Source organism: Phodopus roborovskii, unplaced genomic scaffold, assembly GCF_943737965.1.
Source record: "Phodopus roborovskii unplaced genomic scaffold, PHOROB, whole genome shotgun sequence".
Classification (NCBI taxonomy): Eukaryota; Metazoa; Chordata; class Mammalia; order Rodentia; family Cricetidae; genus Phodopus; species Phodopus roborovskii.
In genome coordinates, this window is record NW_026126418.1 from 16,060,613 (window position 1) to 16,080,475 (window position 19,863).

At 39.8% G+C, this 19,863-nt stretch overlaps 1 protein-coding gene across 2 annotated transcripts in view; it reads left to right on the forward strand.

Annotated features, from left to right (window-relative positions):
• Window positions 1-923: 923 nt before the first annotated feature.
• The window catches only part of Cstpp1 (centriolar satellite-associated tubulin polyglutamylase complex regulator 1), a 162,458-nt gene continuing 143,518 nt past the window's right edge, over window positions 924-19,863 (forward strand). For both annotated transcript variants that reach the window (XM_051184207.1, XM_051184206.1), the window contains exon 1: window positions 924-1,092. In XM_051184207.1, coding sequence (XP_051040164.1) covers window positions 963-1,092 — 130 coding nt within the window. In that variant the 5' untranslated portion in view covers window positions 924-962. The remainder of the gene's footprint in view (window positions 1,093-19,863) is intronic.

Sequence of the window (19,863 nt, forward strand, 5' to 3'; positions counted from 1 at the left end):
GTGTAGGGTGGGGTATCTAATAAATGCTCTATTTCTGATCCACTTCCTTTGTGAAGTGAAGTGTCTTTGTAGGAAAAAAGAAAACCACTTGGACTAGGTATCCAATAATAAGTGATAGGAGTAGAAGTAGGGTTCAATAATTGAAAGGAATTTCAGAGGAAATGGCAATTAACTTACAGACGACTTAATGAATAGTTTTAAAAATTACATTCTACTGGGTGGGGTGGCACACACCTTTTAAAATAGCCCCCTTGGCGGCAGAGGCAGGCAGATCTCTGTAAGTTCAAGGCTAGCCTGATCTAAATCAAGTTCCAAGCCAGCCAGGGTATACAGAGAGACTGCCTCCCCTTCCCCGCCCCCTCAACATGCATGTATTTATTTGGGGCGTGGGGCACATGAAGGTCAGAGAACAACTTGCAGGAGTTGGTATTCCTTTTTTTCACCATATGGGGTACCTTGGATTGTACTCAGTGACTAATGACGGTGTGCCATCTCACTGGTCCCTCATTGAGTACCACTTATGTCTAACCTTGTTGGGGGCTAAAAGGCACATCCCTGACCCCAAGAAGCCGCCAAGATACAATGAGCACTTTGTAGCAACTCAAGAGAGTAAATACTAAAAGTGATTAATAATAGGTAACGAGATTTCAGTGTTGTACGAGGTCATACTTAATAATTATCATTAGGATAAACAGAAATTATGTATTCAGAAATTGTGAATATGAACCGCTGACATTAATTCTTCGGCGTCACGAAATATTACACATTCGGAGATTCATTTCAGAGCTTTAAAACTAAGGTCCTAAAAATAGGACTTAAAAAACAAAACAAGACCAAAAAACAAAACAAAACAAAAAACCCTCCAAGTAACTGCTTCCGGAACTTGTGTGGAGGGCTCCGCGTTGCCAGACGGAGACTGTTTACGTGACACCCTCTCCGCCTTCTATTTCTCCTCTGGCCGCATGGGTGCCATGGCAACAGAGACAGGCTGTAACCTGGATTCCGGAAGCCAGAAAGCTGGAGCGTGGAAACTACCCGGTCAAAGGATGCTGAGTCCCGAGCGCCTAGCTCTACCGGACTACGAGTATCTAGGTAGGGGGCTTCTTTCAGCTTCGGGAAAGGAAATAAGTGATGAGTTTGGCCAAGGAGTGGGGAGGAGACAGGGGCGGAGCCTGAATGGTCTGGATGGAATGGGGAGGGACAGAAAGAAGGGGCCCCAGGGCCTGAACCTGTAATATAGGGCCAAACAAGGATGAAAAATAACATTTATGGAATAAAGATTGTCTGAACTATATGGACTAACCTTAGGCAATGAGGATTGCGTTCCAAGTAGTGCCATTAAGAATCTGAGGCCCTAAACAGGGTTGTTACTGATAGGTTGGTATTGGAGCAAACTGGGCATCTATCTGAATGACATTAATCATTTTGTGAATAAAATTGCCTTCATAGTGCGCTGTTATTTCGAACATTTCTCTTTCATTAGGCACTGTGGTAAGCATTTTGTACGCAGCATTCTTAGAAGGGGTTGCTGTTTTCTACTTTACAGATGGAGAAACTAAGGCTAAAGAGACAACTTGCGTAAGACCACACAGTTAGATAGTAGTAGGAACTTGACTCTTGACCTTGCTTTTGAGCTAAGGCTGTGGGTAGTAAGTACTGTACTTTGTTAAACACCTTACAAAGAGTGTAAACTGTTTTCTTAAATGCATACATAGGCACTTAAAAGTTCACAGACTTAGATATTTAGAGGAATTTTAAGCTTGTAGAAGATTAATTCAATAACAGAGAATTCTTTTTACCCTCTATATCTTCTATTTAACTGCTGCTGCTCTTCCTCCTCCTTCTCTTTCAAGATAGGGTTTTTCTGTGTAGCCCTGACTGTCTTGGAGCTCACTTTGTAGACCAGGCTGCCCTTGAACTCAGAACTCAGAGATCTGTCTGCCTTTGCCTTCCCAGTTCTAATATTAAAGGCATGCACCACATCTGTCTGGCTTCTATTTAGCTTCTATTATTAATATCTTGTGTTAATGTAATATATTTCTTACAATTGAATATTATCTCAGTGTGATTATGAAAAGCTTATAGTTTTTTTTATTGGGGTTCAGTCTTTGTGTTGTACAGTTTTTTAGACTGACAAATTCATATTATCATATATTCACAATTAAGGTATAAAACAGAATCATTTCATTGTGCTAAAAATCCTCTGTGTTTCACCCATTCATTCCTCTCCCTGGCCCCATTCCTTTCCACTGCTGATTTTATTGACAATAATTGTAGTCACTCAGTGTATAAACTCTTCAGATGAGCCTCCTTCACTTATCAATAAGCATCTAAAAGATCCTCCATATCCTTTTGTGGCATGATAACTTATTTCTTCTTTCTTTTATTACTTTTTATTTTTTGGGTTTTTTTCAAGACGGGTTTTCTCTGTGCAGCCCTGGCTGTCCTGGAACTCACTATGTATACCACACTAGCCTTGAACTCAAAGAGATCCAACTTACTCTGTCTTCCTAGTGCTGAAATCAAAGATATGAACCATCAAAGCTGGCAAATGATTAAATTAATCATATGAAAAGTTGCTTCAAAGTTACTTTTTAAATATAAAGACTTTGTTTTGGAGAATGGAGAAATAGCCTAGCAATTAAGAGTACTTACTACTTTTCTAGAGGACCTGAGTTTGGATCCCAGTACACATAGCATGCTTATAGCACCTGTAAGTCCAGCTCCGGGGATCCCAGGGCCTTTTCTGGACTACAGGCACATACATACACAGCAGATACATACATACAAACAGAAATTTTTAAAAAGAAGAAATTGGTAGTAAAAAGACTCATACTCCTTTCCCTCAAGTCAGACACATTCCGCAGAGGTAACTGCTGTTACTGGTTTTCTGTGTACTCTTCTGGAGATTATTCTGTACATAAAAGAACATGGTGCATACTTGTAATCCCAGCACCCAGGAAGCAGAGGCAAGTGGATCTCATAGTTCAAGACCAGCCTGATCTGCAGAGCAAGTTCCTAGACAGTTAAGGCTATACAGAGATACCCTGTCTTGTAAATTTTTGCACATTTTTTTCCACTTAATGTGTCTCAAGAATAACTTCTGTGTCAGTAGAGAGTTTTGTCTTTTTTTTTCTTCCTTGTTTGTTTTTCAGATAGTATCATATACACAGTCTGTGCTGGCCTCAAACATACTGTGTAACCAAAGTTGATCTGGAACTCCTGGTCCTCTTGCTTGCCCTGGTCCCAGGTAGAGACCTCTCAGAGGTAAAAACCTCTCAGGTTGTGGGATGGCAGGTGTGCACCACCACCTCTAAGTTGTCATTTCTTTTAAACCTTATTTTTAGCTATTTGGTATTTAGATTATTTAACCAATTTTATGTTGATAGTGAATTATTTTTAACTCTTTTGTTTTATTTTGTTTTGTTTTTTGAGAAAGGATTTTTTTTTGTAGGTTTGGAGCCTGTCCTGGAACCCTGTAGACCAGACTGGCCTCAAACTCATAGAGATCCACCTTCCTCTGCCTCCCGAGTGCTGGGATTAAAGGATTGCATCACATCACCAGCACCCAACTTTTTTTTTTTTTTTTTTTTTTTTTTTTTCTAGACAGGGTTTCTCTTTATAGCTTTGGAGCCTGTCCTGGAACTCTCTGTAGACAAGGCTGGCCTTGAACTCACAGAAATCCACCTGCTTCTGCCTCCTGAGTGCTGGGATTAAAGGCCAACGCCCAACTATTTTAAACTTTTTATGATTACTAAATATGCTTCAGTGAGTAACCTGCAATTTTGTTCTTTTGTGTGTATGTTTACAAGGATAAATTTCACAAAGTAAAATTGATATATCAAGGATATATATGTTTGAAACATTGATAGACAAGCCAAATAGTCCTTCACAATGGTTTTTTTTTTTTTTTAACTTTAGTCTGACATTAGGAATATAAAATGCCTGTTTCTGCACAATCTTGCTAACAAAATAGACCACATTTTAATTTTTTTCAATCTTAGAGTATATCTAATTTGTGTTTTAATTATCAAATGTCTTTTCATCAGGTTTAAGGACTACTTAAGCACACACACACAATTAAATAAAATAAAAATAATCTTAAGAAAATCAAGCTCAGTGGGTAAATGTGCTTGCTGTGGAGTTTGCTCTGTGGTACCCATGTGGTGAAATGGGAGAATTGACTTCCATGAGTTGTTCGTTGACCTCTACATGTACACTGTATCCAGCATACACTCTTATACAAAAACACTGACACATACAGACACACACATGAGGCTGGGGAGAGGAAAATGGAGTAATTAAATAGTTTAAAAAATAACAAGATGGATGACTCCTGAGACAACAGAGGTTTACCCTCTGTACTACACACACATTCTCACACACACACACACACACACACACACACACACACACACACTGTGCCACACCCCCCCATATGTGAAGTTGTGTTCATGCAAACAAAAAAGTGGTTAAGCAGCTTCACATTAAAACTGATACTGACTGCAGAGGGAATTGTGCTGGATGAAATTGGGATTAAAACCAAACAACCAAACTGTTGTAGGAAGCGCGTTGGAGTTCAGGTGATCAAGGGTAACTGGAAGATCATGGCTTTTTATTAAGTGACAGCTTCTCAACTTTACTGAGAAAGATATGAGGTTCTGGTGGCTGGATTTGGTCAAAAAGGCTATGCTGTTGGCAATATCCCTCAAGCAATTGTTAAGTCTGTTAAAGTAGACAGTGTGTCTCTTTTGGCCCTATCCATAGATAAGAAGGAAAGACCAAGAACATACATTTTGATTATGGAAACAGTAGTGGAGCTGAGCATGGTGGCACATACCTGTAATTCTACACTCAGGAGGCAGAGGCAGGGAATTTGAAGCCAGTCTGTTTGTTTTACATAAAGAATTCTAGGCCAGCCAGGGTTGCATAGTGAGATCCTTTCCCTCAACCAAACACAAAAAAACAAAAAATAAAAAAACAAACATGTTTATTAATCAGCCAAATAGTTTATAGTTATTGTCTTAGTTAGGGTTACTGTTGCTATGATGAAAAGCAGCTTGGGGAGGAAAAGGTTTATTTGGCTCATAGTTCCATATAACAGTTCATCATCAAAAGCAGTGGAGCTCAAGCAGGGCAGAACCTGAAGGCAGGAGCTGATGCAGAGACAATAAAGGGGTGCTGCTAACTGCTAACTGGCTTGCTCTGCCCAGATTGCTCAGACTGCTTTCTTATAAGGACCCCAGGATCAACAGCCCAAGAATGGTACCACCCACAGTGGGCTGGGCCCTCCACCATAACTCACTAATTAATTAAATGCCCTACAGGCCTATAGCCTACAGCTCCTTATGGAAGCGTTTTTCTCAATTGAGGTTCCTTCGACTTTAGTGTCGAATTGACATAAAACTAGAGTTATAGCACAGATAATTTTGTACCTACTACATAGCAGTATCAATCCCTATACTTTTGCTAAAGATTTTATGTATTTTGCTCATTTACCCACTACTCTATGAGCTGTAAAATATTTGATCATCCTAGTACCTTGTTGGTTCCTTGGATTTTTGCTATTTAAAGTATATGTCTCAAAGGTGCGGCATGTTGGTTCACTGCTGCTTTGGGGAACAGAAGTTGGTCTCTTTCTAAGTCACATAAGTGAAAGACTGATTTAGTGGCAGTGTTGACAGTCTGTGAGCAGGTTCACTGTTTCAGGGCACTTGAAAATTTTCAATGTTTGCCAGGCCGTAGTGGTGCATACCTTTAATCTCAGCACTCAGGAGGTAGAGGCAGGGGGATCTCTGTGAGTTCAAGACTAGCCTACTCTACCCAGCCAGTTCCCAGGACAGCCTCCAAAGCAATACAGAAACCCTGTCTTGAAACACCAAAACCAACTAAATAAACAAAGAAAAAATTTCAGTGTCCATGGAGTTCAACTACCCATTGTCCTCGAATCCTGAACAAATTTTCCTTTGGCTCTGTTGTGTAGTTAAAAGTCCTAGTCTGCATCAAGACATTCATACTCTCCTGAGCAAAGTCATGGTAGTCACTAACTTCCTCATGGCTCAGAAAATTGGGTAACCACTGAAACACATTTATTTGTACCTATGAACTAGCCCTGCCTATTACAACATGATCTCTCATAGAGACACGCTGTTTTGAAGCATTCACTCTCAATGTAATGACATTAAAAAACCACTCCCTAGCATCTGGGCATGGTAGCACATGTCTATAATTCCAGCACTGGGGCTGCTGAGGCAAGAGGAATCTGAGTTTGAGGCCAGTTTGGGCTACATAGTGAATCCTTGTCTCAAAGATTATTAAAATGGATTAATAAACAAATAACATTTAAAAGCCATTCTTTATAGATCATACTTGATTTAAGATTTTGAAACCTGTTTTTTTCTTTTAATTCATTTTGATTGGCTTTTACAATTTATAAATTCCCTGGATAAATTGGCCTAGAAAAGAAAATACACATAGAGAACAAAATATTATAGACTGAAAAGTCCGTGGCACTCACTAAAACAAAAACAAAAATCTACAGCTGAGTACTCCTGGGAGATACATCTAGAACCTCTCTTTAGGATTATGGCATTGGGGTACAGTGACATCTGTAAGTGAATGCCTCCAGGTATTCTATTTGCTAGCTAGGGATTGCATTTGAGTTTCTGACTATTTCTGAAAAAAGCATCCTTTCCTCATGTTGGGTAAACTGATTTCTTTGCACACTGACTTGGTGAATTTGGAACCTGTACTCCCGACCTGGTTTAGGGTCCTAAGCTCATCAGGAAAGATGTCCACGCTGGCAGTCATTGTGTTCACATCCGGGCTGAAGTGAGGCCCTGGTAAGGCCATGATGAAGGATAGAACCTTCTGTGTAGACCGGAGAGTCCCAGTCATATGAAAGCTATGGCATATGCCAACTGATGAGGTGTGTCTAGATATCTGTTAGGTATGGAGAACTCTAGAGCCGAAGGGAGCCTGTTCTGGACTCAGACTTACATGACCACCTAGTGCTGACCTGAGAGTGAGTATGAGGGTGTGAGGTTCATTTCTTACTCCACCTAATTATGGAAGTGCATGCTTTCCCTTGTGCTTCGAGCTGGCTCTTCTGCTTTTGTAGAACCGGTTGGTAATATGGTGACATAATAGCTATCTTTAGGAAATCAGAAATCAGAGGTCGCACTCCTCCTTTCAGGTCTATGTATTTAGAAGAATTACAATGAATTATGGAGTTTTTTTTTTCTTTAATCTGTCACTAAAATTTTTATCACTTAAAAAAATGTGTATGTGAAAGAGGTGGGTGCATGGGTGTGGGTAGGTGTGCCAGTGTGCACATGTAGGGTCAGAGGCTAGCTTATAGGACTCAGTTTGCTCCTTTCACTCTGTGGGTCCCAGACATGCATGCACATACATGTGTGCAACACACACACTGATACCAAATGGCTAGTTAGTAAGTGGTAGAAATACGATTATAATTGAGCAATGTCCACATGGTTAAATTCTGCTATAAATACATTCAGTGACTCCATACAAAAGTGAGGTTCTCAACTATTACATAGGCTTACAGGATCCTTGGAGTGAGTTCAGCTGACTCCAAAGGCCTCATTTAATATTTCTGCCCATGAGGGGGCATCCTAGGAATCAGGATGGATCAAGAAATGCCAATATTCCAGCCCTCTCTTGTCACTGGACTCATCCTCAGGGACAGGCAGTGAGGAAGGTAATGTCTAACCATTTGAGAGTATTCCTTTCTTCAGTAGTGGTCATTGTACTTTGGGGAGCTGGTGTGGTTGTGGAGAATTTGCCTACACTATGTCCTGGTTTTCTTCATCTGTGAAATGTGAATAATAGATCTGGTTGTGATGGAGCATGCCTGAAATCTCAGCACTCTGCATGTTCAGGCAGGATTGGGAGTTTGAGGGTAACCTGTACTACAGCTGGAAGCCAGCCAGGGCTCTTAGAAAACTCGGCTTGGGGCACATAAACATTTAGTGCAGATCTTGGATGCCATATTTGTGTCTACATTGTGAGAAGACTATATGTGGAGAAGAGCAACATATCCTTTCAGAGCACCTGGGCAGGTGCAGAGTAAATAACAGCTGCTGTCACTACATCATTAAACAAATAGAGTGCATGTCCATGGCAACTATGAAAATTAGCCTTTCAGATTTCCTACTGTGGGGAGGGGAGGATTAATTTGCACCCCACCTCAACTCTGAATCCAACACCTTTCTCATATGGTGGTCACACTCCCTGTGCGTTCCCTTCAGTCATTGACTGGGTCAGACCGACCCACTTGGATGGGAAGTGTCTCTCTGGGGTGTGGCTTTGGTTGAGGACTCCCACATCATTGGTCAGCCTCCCTGCTTCTCCTTTATTCACAGTAGGCTTGCATCATGGTCGAGAAGCCTTCCTGGCTTCCCTACCCCCTTCTCATTTTGGGTCAAGGTGTTTCCTTCAGAACGTCTCTTCATGTTTGCTCCTGTTTGGGTGTCTGCTTCTTAGAGTACCTGAACTAAGACACTATCACAGTCATTGATACAGCCCTTTTCAGCCATGGAGTTGATGCAGTCTCTTGGCAAAGGTTCTGACGTGGAATTCATTCAACTTGAAAGACTTTTAAGTGTTTCTAATTTTTTTTATATTTGTTGATACCATAACATGAAATGTATTTGTCTGACTGCCAAACATGTAAGTTTTTGCTTTTGGAGGAATCCTGATAAATTTATTTTTGTTTCAAATGTAATTAGTGAGCCTTCAAACCCAATACTACACTGTAGAACATTGGTACTTAATTAGCTGAAATTACCTTCAGAACTCAAAGTGTTTAGGTTGTTTCAGAAACAAAATGAAATAAAATATAGGCGTTACCCTGATTGTAAATCTTTGGAAACCATATTACTATAACACAAGTCACTTTAGAATAGCTATAGCACTGTTCACATGGCCTCGTTTCCTTCTATCCCTTCCCTTCCTGCGTAATCTAAAGCAGCATCCCCACCCCCACTCCCACGCAGTGCTCATGGGAGATAGAGCACACTCTTCAGTGAGCAGAGCCCCAAGTGACAGAGGAGTGAGCATCATGGTGGAGTGCACTGCGTGGTGGTTCTGGAGGCTCTTTCTCGGGCATGGCAGGGACAGCAGGTAGTTGCCTTGGTGGACTAGTTCAGGGATGTGCCCTTTGGAAGTGGTTACTGGAAATTCAGCCTACACCCTCTCTTCCACCTTTCTGAGGGCTTGGTAGCCCATTGTTAGGGGGAGTGGGAGGAACAGATGAATTCCAAGGCTTGTGGTTTCTGACCCTTGGTCACTTCCAGTTCTCCAAAATAAGTTGCGGAGTGATTTCATTGTTATTTCAGAAAGAGTTCTTTAAAAATTTCTAACCTTGTTTATCTCTTATATATTCAAGGAATAATAAAGTCTTTCAAGTTCTGTCCAGAAGTTGGCAACCATTTTTCTTTTTCTTCTTCTCTTGCATACATATACTATTTACCTAGGGAAGCTGAGTAGGTAACTGGGGTTTTCAAAGGTACTTATAGTTCAGAAGAGGCATTCATGAGCTTCTCTTCCTGCTCTCATCAGTTACCTTGGTTTTCCTCTTGGATCCTTGGTTAATGTCTGTTTCTTATTAGACATTAGGCAGGCTTTTCTCAGTATCTCTGAAGTTAGTATAGTGGTTGGCCCAAGTGAAGTGCTCAGTTCTTGAATGAATGGTTTGCTTCAAGCAGCAGAAAAATAAATGGGAGGAAGGAATCTAGTTTAGCAAATAGTTACTGAACCCTACCATGTGAAGAGACATTTATGTCTCCACCCTCTTTTTGATAGATTTAAAAAAAAAAAAAAAAAAAAGGTGAGTGATTAAAACCTGCCTGGATGCTTTTGGCTTTAAACCCTGATTACACCTAAGCTTACTTTCTTGGTTGAAAACAGTTTCTACACCTTGGTTACCCAAATGAAGATTTAACCAGTGTTTTAAAGTTGATATTTTCAGAAGGAAAGAAATGTTGAACAGTTTTGGGGCATCTCCGGGAGATCCCGCCCTTAGCTGTGTGGGTGCTATGCCTTGACTGAAAGGAGACTTACCCTTGTTAAGTAATTCGGGTCCTCTTTCTGGCTCGGGTCGACCTTGTACCACTTCCCTAGCAGCCTTGGGAAATAGCTCATTCTATGATTGGAATTTCAAGTCAAAACACATTTATCTGAACAGAATTTTAATGATTTATCAAAGAGAGGAGGGATTTTCCCAAACACATCTGAATTTACCAATTACTGATCCCACTAAATATGTTCTTCTTAAGCACCTTTCTTTAAATGAAGCAATTACTGCTGAAATCATCAAATATATTTTTCATCAAAGCTTTTTGAATAAGTTTTGTTTGATTAGCAAGAGGCCACTAAAAGTAAATACTGTTTTAAAAGGCATTTTCCGAGGCCCATTCTTTTTCTTCAATGAATTAGCTTTTAAACGTTCTTCTTTGGAGAGAGTAGGAACCTTTTTCCTGGCTGTCCTATTGTGTAGCTCAGGTCTTGTTAACATTATTATCTGGCCCCGAGCTTACAGTGATCATATCTTGGATTCAGCTTCTGTAATCACAAACAGAAATCTGCTTGTGCCTCGGGATGTCACCAGGGGTCTGTTAAACTCAGGGTTCTCTCACCTGGGATAACTCTCCAAGCCCCCAGTGAACAGACACAGACAGCTGGCAGGGACAGGGCTGTGCCACTGTTTTGTTGTTTATTTTTAGGGCTGTGCCACATATTCATTCATTCATTCATTTTTGGAGAGAGTCTCATGTAGCCCAGGTTGGCTTTACTTGGATACATAGTTGAGGATAGCCTTTAACTCCTGATCCCTTCTAGCCACCTCCCAAGTGTTGTGGTGTCCGGATCCCCACTTCCTTAGGGGGGAAAAAATCCTGTGGCAGAATTCCTTCTGTGGCCAACTTATGTACAACATTCTTGAAATGGGAAAATTATGTATTTTAAAATAGGCATGTTTGAAACAATGAATGTGAAATGTACCAAAGGCCACATGTCTTTGGCTTTGCTTGTCAAATGGAGTGGCGCCTGCCAGAACCACTGGGCTCCATGGTTCTCATGCCCTAAAGTCCTGCAGTTGACAGATAAGTAGACGACAGCACAAAGAAGTCCAGCCCATGAGAAAGTAAGTCTGGGCACTTGGGCTGCCCTCCTTTTCTCTCTGTGGAGTTCTTCCCAGCTTTACCCCTTCTGTCTCATCTTAGATTTCCAAAAAGGAGAGATTAAATGTGTCTGGTATTTCAGCATGTTCACTGCTCGGACAACATGAGGCTAGCACCCAGGCCACTGTTCAGCCTGTCATATGGAAGGAATTGCCTTTCAGAGGAGATTATAATTGTGTATGTAGCCACACAAATGCACATTCTGCCTGGAGGAAAATGCAGAGAAGAGGAGGCTGTACGCTGCCACTCAGGTCTCTTTGTGGAAGGCTGCATAAGAAGCCCTTACATGCCATAGTCACCTCTTTTGGGCTTAATGAGTCATCTTTGTGTGTTAGCTACTTAAAAGAAAAAAGGAAAAAGGAAAGAAGAAATGCGCTCTCCCCCCAAGTGAATTGCTTTTATTAGCCCTGCAGCTTTGTCTTAGACTTTGAATATTCCTGATGACATCATTTACAATGCTAGTGCACAGACAAAAAAATCAGCTTTTGAGTATCTGGACAAACTTAAAGAGACAAATTTAGAAAAATGATAATAACACTCTTTATAAACAGTGAACACATGAACTTAAACAACATGTACAACCCAAGTCTTCTGGGAATGTTATATTGAAAGTTGATCATAGCAAAAACTAAAAGTTTAATGGCCTTGAATTATATACAGTTCAGATTTGAGTTTGTGGTCTTGTAATCCCAAGCAGTATATAGGATATATGGGTTCACTGTATGAATAAATCATTGTGCTCTTTGGGCTGTAGGGTTTTACCTGTGAAAATGAAAACGACAAAAGGAATAGTGCCACTTAACCTCATAAGAATGTGGAGAGATGGAGAAGATATTTATGGGGAGTTCTTTGTAGGGAAAGTGTTTTGTAAATAAAAATTCTGCTATTGTTTTCATTGATCAAATTTCCCCAGCGAACAGAGTTGATAAGAGCTATCTCACAAAGGCTGAGAAGATGAATTAATATAAGCCAGGAACTTTGAAAGTGAACCATTGAATGAGATCTAAATTGTCTTTCCTGATAGTCTGTAAATCATCAGACCTGCTGTTGAGACGCATGGCTGCCTTTTTAAGTCTCAGATGGCCATTATGCAGAGGATGGTGAACATACAAGTAAATGAAGATTAGCTAGACCTTCAGGGAGAGCGGCTTTGCTTTTTTTCCCTTCAAGGTTATACTACAAAAATTATTTTGAGTCTTATTAATCTTTTCTTTGTTTGGACACTGGCAAGTTTTGGCCTTTACTTTTCAGTAGGTATTTGTTTTTTTTAATTTCATATTTCTAAAGCAGCAACAAATTACAAGAAGTGGTTGGTTGACCTCACATTGTGAATTTTTTCTTAGTGTGGTGAGAGAAAAGCACTATGGTTGAAAGATTTAACAGTAGGCTCACCACCTTGAAAGTTCTCAAACTCAGCCAATTAATAACAACAGCTTTTGTTTTAGATAAGAAGGTATACCAGGAAGCAGTTTATATTTGTTTTTGTTGTTGATTTTAGTCTGTATGTGGGTTTATGCACATTAGTGCAGTGCCAACTTGAGGCCAGAAGAGGGCGTCAGATTCCTGGCCCTGGAGTTACAGACACTTGATACACCTGATGTGGGTGCTCAGAACTGAACTCAGAACTTCTGCAAAAGCAGGAAGCTCTCTTAACCCTGGAGCCGTCTCTCACCCCCCAGTTTATATTTTTAAATGACAGAATTATTACTGAAATATAATCTATTTTTGTAGTTGTTTTCTTCATATTTTGGGCAGCAATACCTGAGAAGACTCCTAAAGTTCCTTTACAAGTTCAGGACTTCATCATTTTTTCTTCTTTTTTTCCTCTTGAGACAGGCTGGCCTCGAACTCACAGAGATACACCTGCCTCCTGAGTGCTGGGATTAAAGGCGTGCACCACTACCACATGGCCAGGATTTCATGTTTTATTTCTGATTATAGTTAGTAGTAATTGGATATCTTCATTTCTGAGATCTTATTTTTTTGTTAGAAATCTAAATCTGAGGGAGGATTCATGTCTCTTATTTATTTATTTTTAAAGAAGCAGCATCTTATTTTAAAATTATTTTTATTTAACTGTGTTTTTCCTGCATTTGTGTGTATGTGGTACCCGTGGAGAGAACATTGTAACCCTGAAATTGGAGTTATGGATGGTGTGAGCCACCAGGTGGGTGCTAGGAACTGAACTTGGATCCTCTGCTAGATCATCAAATGCTCTTAACTGCTGAGCCATTTCTCTAGCTCTTGTTTCCCCCCCCCCCCCTTTTAAACATAGAATATAAGGCAAGCATAGTGGCTTGGCAGTACATCTGCCCAACACTGTATTAAATAAAAGTGGGTTCAAATAAGCATTCTTGCTGACTGGAGTGATTCTATTATCAGGGATAAAGAGGTATATGACCATGTCCTTTGGGCTTCACAGGAGGCTAATCTTACTTTTCCTTGTGGAAATAGATTTAGGGCATGTAACTTATCCAAGGTCACTGAGTAAAATATGTGTGGAGCTGAAGTTTGAATGAAATCTATCAGACTCCATGCCTTTATCCCCAACACGTGGGAGGCAGAGGCAGGCAGACCTCTGAGTTTGAGACCATCCTTGCCTACAGAGAGAGTTCCAGGAGAGCCAGGGCTACACAGAGAAATCCTGTCTTGAAAAATAAAAAATAAAAACAGAAAGAAAAATAAATAGATAAATTTATCTGACTCCAAAGTAGTATTGGTAGAGATTTCCTTCCGGTTCTATTATTTCTGAAGGCTTTTTCCTTCTTAGTTCAGTAAATATTTTTTCCTATTCAGTAAGGTTTTTTTTTTTTTTTTCAGTAAAGATTTAAGTATCATCAGACTGAGTAAGTGATATTTAGGAATACACACACACACACACACACACACAAACAAACATATGTGCATATAATAACAACTAATGAAAAAAGAGGCCACGAATTTGAAGGAGAGCAGGGAGGGGTGTATGGGAGAGTTTGGATGGAGGAAAGGGAAAGGGAAATGTAATGTTGTTATAATCTAAAAAAAAAAAAAAAAAAAAGATCTAAGTATAGAACTTCAATTTATTTTTATTTTTTATACAATATATGATATGTTCCCTAGATTTCTTTGGTAAAATATATAAGAACATAGCTCAGCTTTTGGTATGCTGAAAATGATGTTATTGTGTGTGTGTTATCATGCATGTGTGAAGGTTGAACAACTTTGTGGAATTGATTTTCTCCTTCCACCTTTATTCATATGGTGTTGTGGTTTGATGACAAATGTTCTCTGTGAGCTCATGTATTTTGAACACTTAGTTCCTAGTTGGTGTCACTGTTTGGGGAGGTTTTGGAACCTTTAAGAGGTGAAACTTTGCTTGAAGAAGTATATCACTGAGAGTTTATAGCTCCACTCCCAGTTGACTCTGCATTTGCTGTTGAAGATAGATTTCTTAGCTTCCTGCTCTGGCCACCTGCTCTGGCTGCCATGCTTCATCTGCCATTATGGACTCTCCCTCTGGAACCTTAAATAGAATAAACTTTCTTCCATAAGTTGAGTTTTGTCATGGTATTCTATCACAGCAATAGAAAATAATTGTTAGTATCAGAGAGTGTAGTGTTGTTGTGTAGAACCTGTGTTGTTGTTTATTTTGTTTTATTTTACTTGGAAACCTGGAAGACAGTTGTGCTTTGTGCTGAGCGTAATAAGAACTTTGGACGGGCTGCTCAAGAGGCTGTTCCTGTGATATTTTTGGTAAAGAATCTGGCTGCCTTCTGCCAGTGTCCTAAGAACTTGCCTGAGGTTAAGTTAAAACAATAGAACTAATTTCTTTAGTGGAGGAAATTTCAGAACAACTTAGTGTCTGTGGCATGGTTTATATGATGCTGGGGATCAAATCCAGGGCTTCTTGTATGCTAGGCAAACCCTCTGCCAACTTCTCTCAAGTTAGTGACTTTAATTTCTTTTTTCCTACATATTATGATAATTATTACTTATTTCAACTTTCCAAAATCTTAGGCTCTTATGTAACCCATCTTAAAAATCTACATCTCTGTATGGCTGAGGAGATAGCTTGTTAGAAATATTTGCTATATAAGTGTGAAGACTGAGAATAGGAGTTCAGATTCCCAGAACCCATGTAAATGCTGGGTGGGCTTAGCAGCCCACCTATAATCCTAGCCTTTGGAAGGCCATGATATGGGATCCCTAGATCAAGCCGGATAGTTAGACTAGCTGAAACAAGGAGCTCCATGTTCAAGTGAGACCCCTTGCCTCAATGAATGAGGTAGAGAGCCATTAAGAAAACTCCCAATGTTAGCCTAAGGCCTCCACAGATATATACATATGACAATGCACCTGAACACACACACACACACACACACACACACACACACACACACACACACACACACGAACACTACATACTCATGCAAGAAAACTGAATCCTCAGCTGTCATCTTTTATTGAGATAATTGATCTAACCATAAGATTTATCCTTTTAAATTTAATTTAATGTAGAATTCAATGTTTTTGGTTTTTTTTTTCTGTGTTCACAAATTTGTGCTACCACTATCATGATAAAATTCCAGAACTTGTGTGTTTGTGCTGTATATTTGTATATGTATATGCTTCTGTGTGAAGATCAGAGGTTGTTCTTGGGTGTCTTCTACTATAACTCCCCATACTATTTATGTGTCTCCATGTATATGTGTTTGTATATGTGTGTGTTGACACATACCACTGTGTGCATGAGATCACAGAACAGTTTTTACCTTCCATCATGTGAGTCTCAAAAGGGATCAAACTCAGGTCGTCAGGGTTGGTGGTAAGTGCCTTTACCTATGGAGTCATCTTACCTGTGGGGAGTTTTGTTTTTGTTTTTGTTTTTAACTCTTTGGGAACCTGCCACCCAGCTCCCAAATAAATACATGGAGATTTATGCTTACTTATGAGTGCCCGGCCTTAGGTTGGCTTGTTTCTAGCCAGTTTTTCTAACTTAAATTATCCCATTTCTCTTTAACTACATTTTGCCTCTGAGCTTCTTACCTTTCTTTATTCTATATATCCTTCTTCTTTCTCTTCCTCCCTCCCTCCCTTTCTTCTCCTCCTCCTCCTTCTCTCTCTCTCTCTCTCTCTCTCTCTCTCTGTCTTTCTGTCTGTCTTTCTCTGTGTCTGGCTATGTGGCTATATGGCTGGCTGGCCCCTGACAACATCCTCTCCTTTTCCTTTCTTGCTCTTGATTTTCCCTGGACTTCTCCTATTTATTCTCTTTGCCCTTCAGCCCCACCTATTTCTCTTTCCTCCTAGCTAGTGGCCATTCAACTCTTTATTAGAATAATCAAGTGGGGTCTTTTTTGTTGTTGTTTTTTAGTAATTTATTTATTTGCATTGGTACTTTGCCTACATGTCTGTCTGAGTGAGAGTGTCAGATCTTGGAGTTATAGACAGTTGTTAGCTGCACTGTGGGTGCTGGGAATTTAACCTGGGTTCTCTGGAAGAACAGTCAGCATTCTCAACTACTGAGCCATCTCTCTAGCCTGCCCCCCCCCCACCAATCAAGTGTTTTAGACAGGTAAAGTAACATAGCTTTACAGAGGTCAATGAAACATAAAAGAATGCACCACATTTTTGCATCATTAAACAAATAGTCCACAGCATAAACACGAAGGTAACACATCTTAAACTAATATCCCACAAAACTTACCAGCCTTATCCACCTTATCTTTTGAGATAGAGTCTCTTCCTGAGCCCAGAGCACACAAGTTTGCTAGGCTGCCTGGCAGGTGAGCTCTGGGCATATGCCCGTCTGTCTCCCCTCACCTCAGTGCCATGGTTACAGGTGTGCATGACTACACTTGGCTTTAATGTGGATGCAGGAAACCTAAACTGGTGTTCTTGTTTTTGCATGAAAGCATTTTATTGACTGAGCCATCTTCCTACTCTCCCTAACTCCAGAACTTTTATCATTCTTCCCAAAAACACCATACCAACTCCTGGCAACCACTGATCTACTTTTATCTCTATGAGTTTATCTATTTTGGATACTTCTTTTGCAGTCTGAGCATGTTTTCAAGGTTTATGCATGTTGTGGAATGTTTTCAAGACTTCATTTGCTGTTAATAGCTGAGTAATATTTGGCTGTATAGTATAACATATTTTGGGTATTTGTTAATCAGTTGATGGATAATTTAGATTATTTTTACTTTTTGAACACAATGAAACTATTGCCTAAACTATATTAATTATTCTGAGGGTTTTATAGTACTAGCTTTACGTTTAGGCCTGTGGACCATTTTGTGTTATTTTTTATATGTGGTTTGAGCTAGGTATAAAGCAATGGGACTTTCTTGTTATGGTCGTTGAGCCAGGCTGCCTGGATGTGAGATGGTGGTGTAGAACTGTTGAAGATTTTGATTGATGATAATCCTAGATGAGGTAGACTACTTAAACAAAGTACCTTCTAGAAGACCCAAAAGGTTTTGCCTGTATTTTATAATTTAATCATATGACCAAAGCAGCTACAAGAGAAGCTAAGAAATGTGATCTTTACATGAATGTGTGTGTGTGTGTGTGTGTGTGTGTGTGTGTGTTGTGAAGGGAGAATGATTTATAAAAGGAAATATCACATGCAGTGTGTTCTTGGGAGGTAGAGGCCAGCCTGATCAACATAGCAAGTTCCAGGCCAGCAGGACAATAAAACCCTGTCATCAATAGTAATAAAATAAGAGAAAATAGCCATAATTTACATAATCTATGGTAGAGACTGGTATTTGAAAACTCTAGCGATGTCTTTATCCTCAGATACATATTCCAATTTGTGTCTGGAGATTTGAGGAACAAGAGATAAAATAAAAGATAATATATTTCCATTAGAGAACTAATAAATTATTTTGATTAAAGTAAAAATTTAAGGTTTCTAGCAGAAAACAAAATCAATATTTATTTATTTATTTATTTATTTATTTATTTATTTATTGAGACATGGATTCTTTGTGTAGCTTTGGTCATCCTATTACTAGCTCTGTAGAATAGGTTGGCCTCAAACTCTCAGAGATCCACCTGCCTCTGACTCCCAAGTACTGGGATTAAAGATGTGTGCTACTACTGCCTGGCCAAATCAATGTTCATATAAGTAAGTAAATAAATAAATACTATCTCACAAGAGGATATGTGATAAAATTATGAGAAATATAGTAGCAAGTAAAGTTTTAAAAGGCAGAAAAATGAAAAAGGAAACATCGTGGAAATGGAGAGGTTGGTGAGCTCAGTTTGAACCCTCTGTGTGCACATGTTTTTAGTTCCTTTTTCTTTAGCTTTTTTGATCTCCAAGGAAACACAATGTTCAGTTTTGTTGTGATTTGTTTACTTTGTTCAAAGAGAAACTTCAGCATTATGATTATACATGGAAATATAAAAAAGTTCAAAGTCATATGTAAATAAACCTAAAAATTGTGCATCCTGAATTAAGAGGGCATAAAGTAAGGACTGTCTGGTTTACTTACTGGTAAAATGATTGGAGTTGAACAGTGTAAATGGAGAATCCTGCATCTTAAGCTTTGTAATTTAGGAGCAGTGATGAAGCAGTAATGTAGTGACTGCTGTGCCCAGCACTCCCTTATCGGCAGACCTCATGTACTACTGAACCCTGTACTTACATATTTCTGACTGCAGTAACTGAGACCATGGAAAGCAAAACTGTGGGAATGGAAGGAGCGCTGTGCAATCCAGAGGCCGATGGGACAGAGTCTGTGGCAGAGCTTAATTGATTTCCTGGTAGAGGAACAGTGTGTTGGAGGACAGGGAATTTGCAGGTTGGGGGTTTTAGTGGCCATCATTATGTTGTTGCATAAACTTGAGGAGAGTGGTAGGAGAAAGATAAAAAGAAAACAGACTGTCTGTATGTAGGGAAAGAGATGTGTGTTCTACTGCCATTGTTTCTTCCTTTTCTTTTTCCCGTAGGTGGTGAAACCCCCAAGGATCTATAAAAGACTTTTAGGAGATTCTTGGATGCTGTGTACAGACTAAATATATCCCCTTTTCTATGATAAAACATCTGCTTCTTCTTTTATTTATTTATTTATTTTGTTTTTTGAGATAGGGTTTCTCTGTATTGTTTTCCAGCCTGTCCTGGAACTCACTCTGTAGACCAGGCTGGCCTTGAACTCACAGAGATCCTCCTGCCTCTGCCTCCCGAGTGCTGGGATTAAAGGCGTGCTTCTTAAATCAGATTTTTATCACAACCTAAAAAAGCCACTTCATCTTTTTTTGTGGCGGAGGTGGGTACAGAGTCTTTCTCAGTAGCTAACTGTCCTGGAGCTTATATATAGTCCAGGCTAGCCTCCAGCTCTTGGTGATTCTCCCACCTCAGCCTCCTGAGTACTGGGATTATGGATAGAAGCCACTGTGTCCAGCTCTAAAGCCGCTCACTCTTAAAAATGGACAATAAATTGTCCAGATGATTAAAATGGAGAAGGAGGGCTATCCTGGTGGTTTTGCAATGTCATATATGGGCTAGGAGTTTAGCTCAGCACTACAGCACTTGCCTGTCATATACCAGACTCTGGTCCATTCCCCATTCCCTCAAAGGGGGGAAAAATGTGTGTAATAAAATGTATGGAGTGGTGGGGAACTTGCCAACATATGGTTTTGAGCCTTGGCTTCCATTATTATCTAAGTGTCC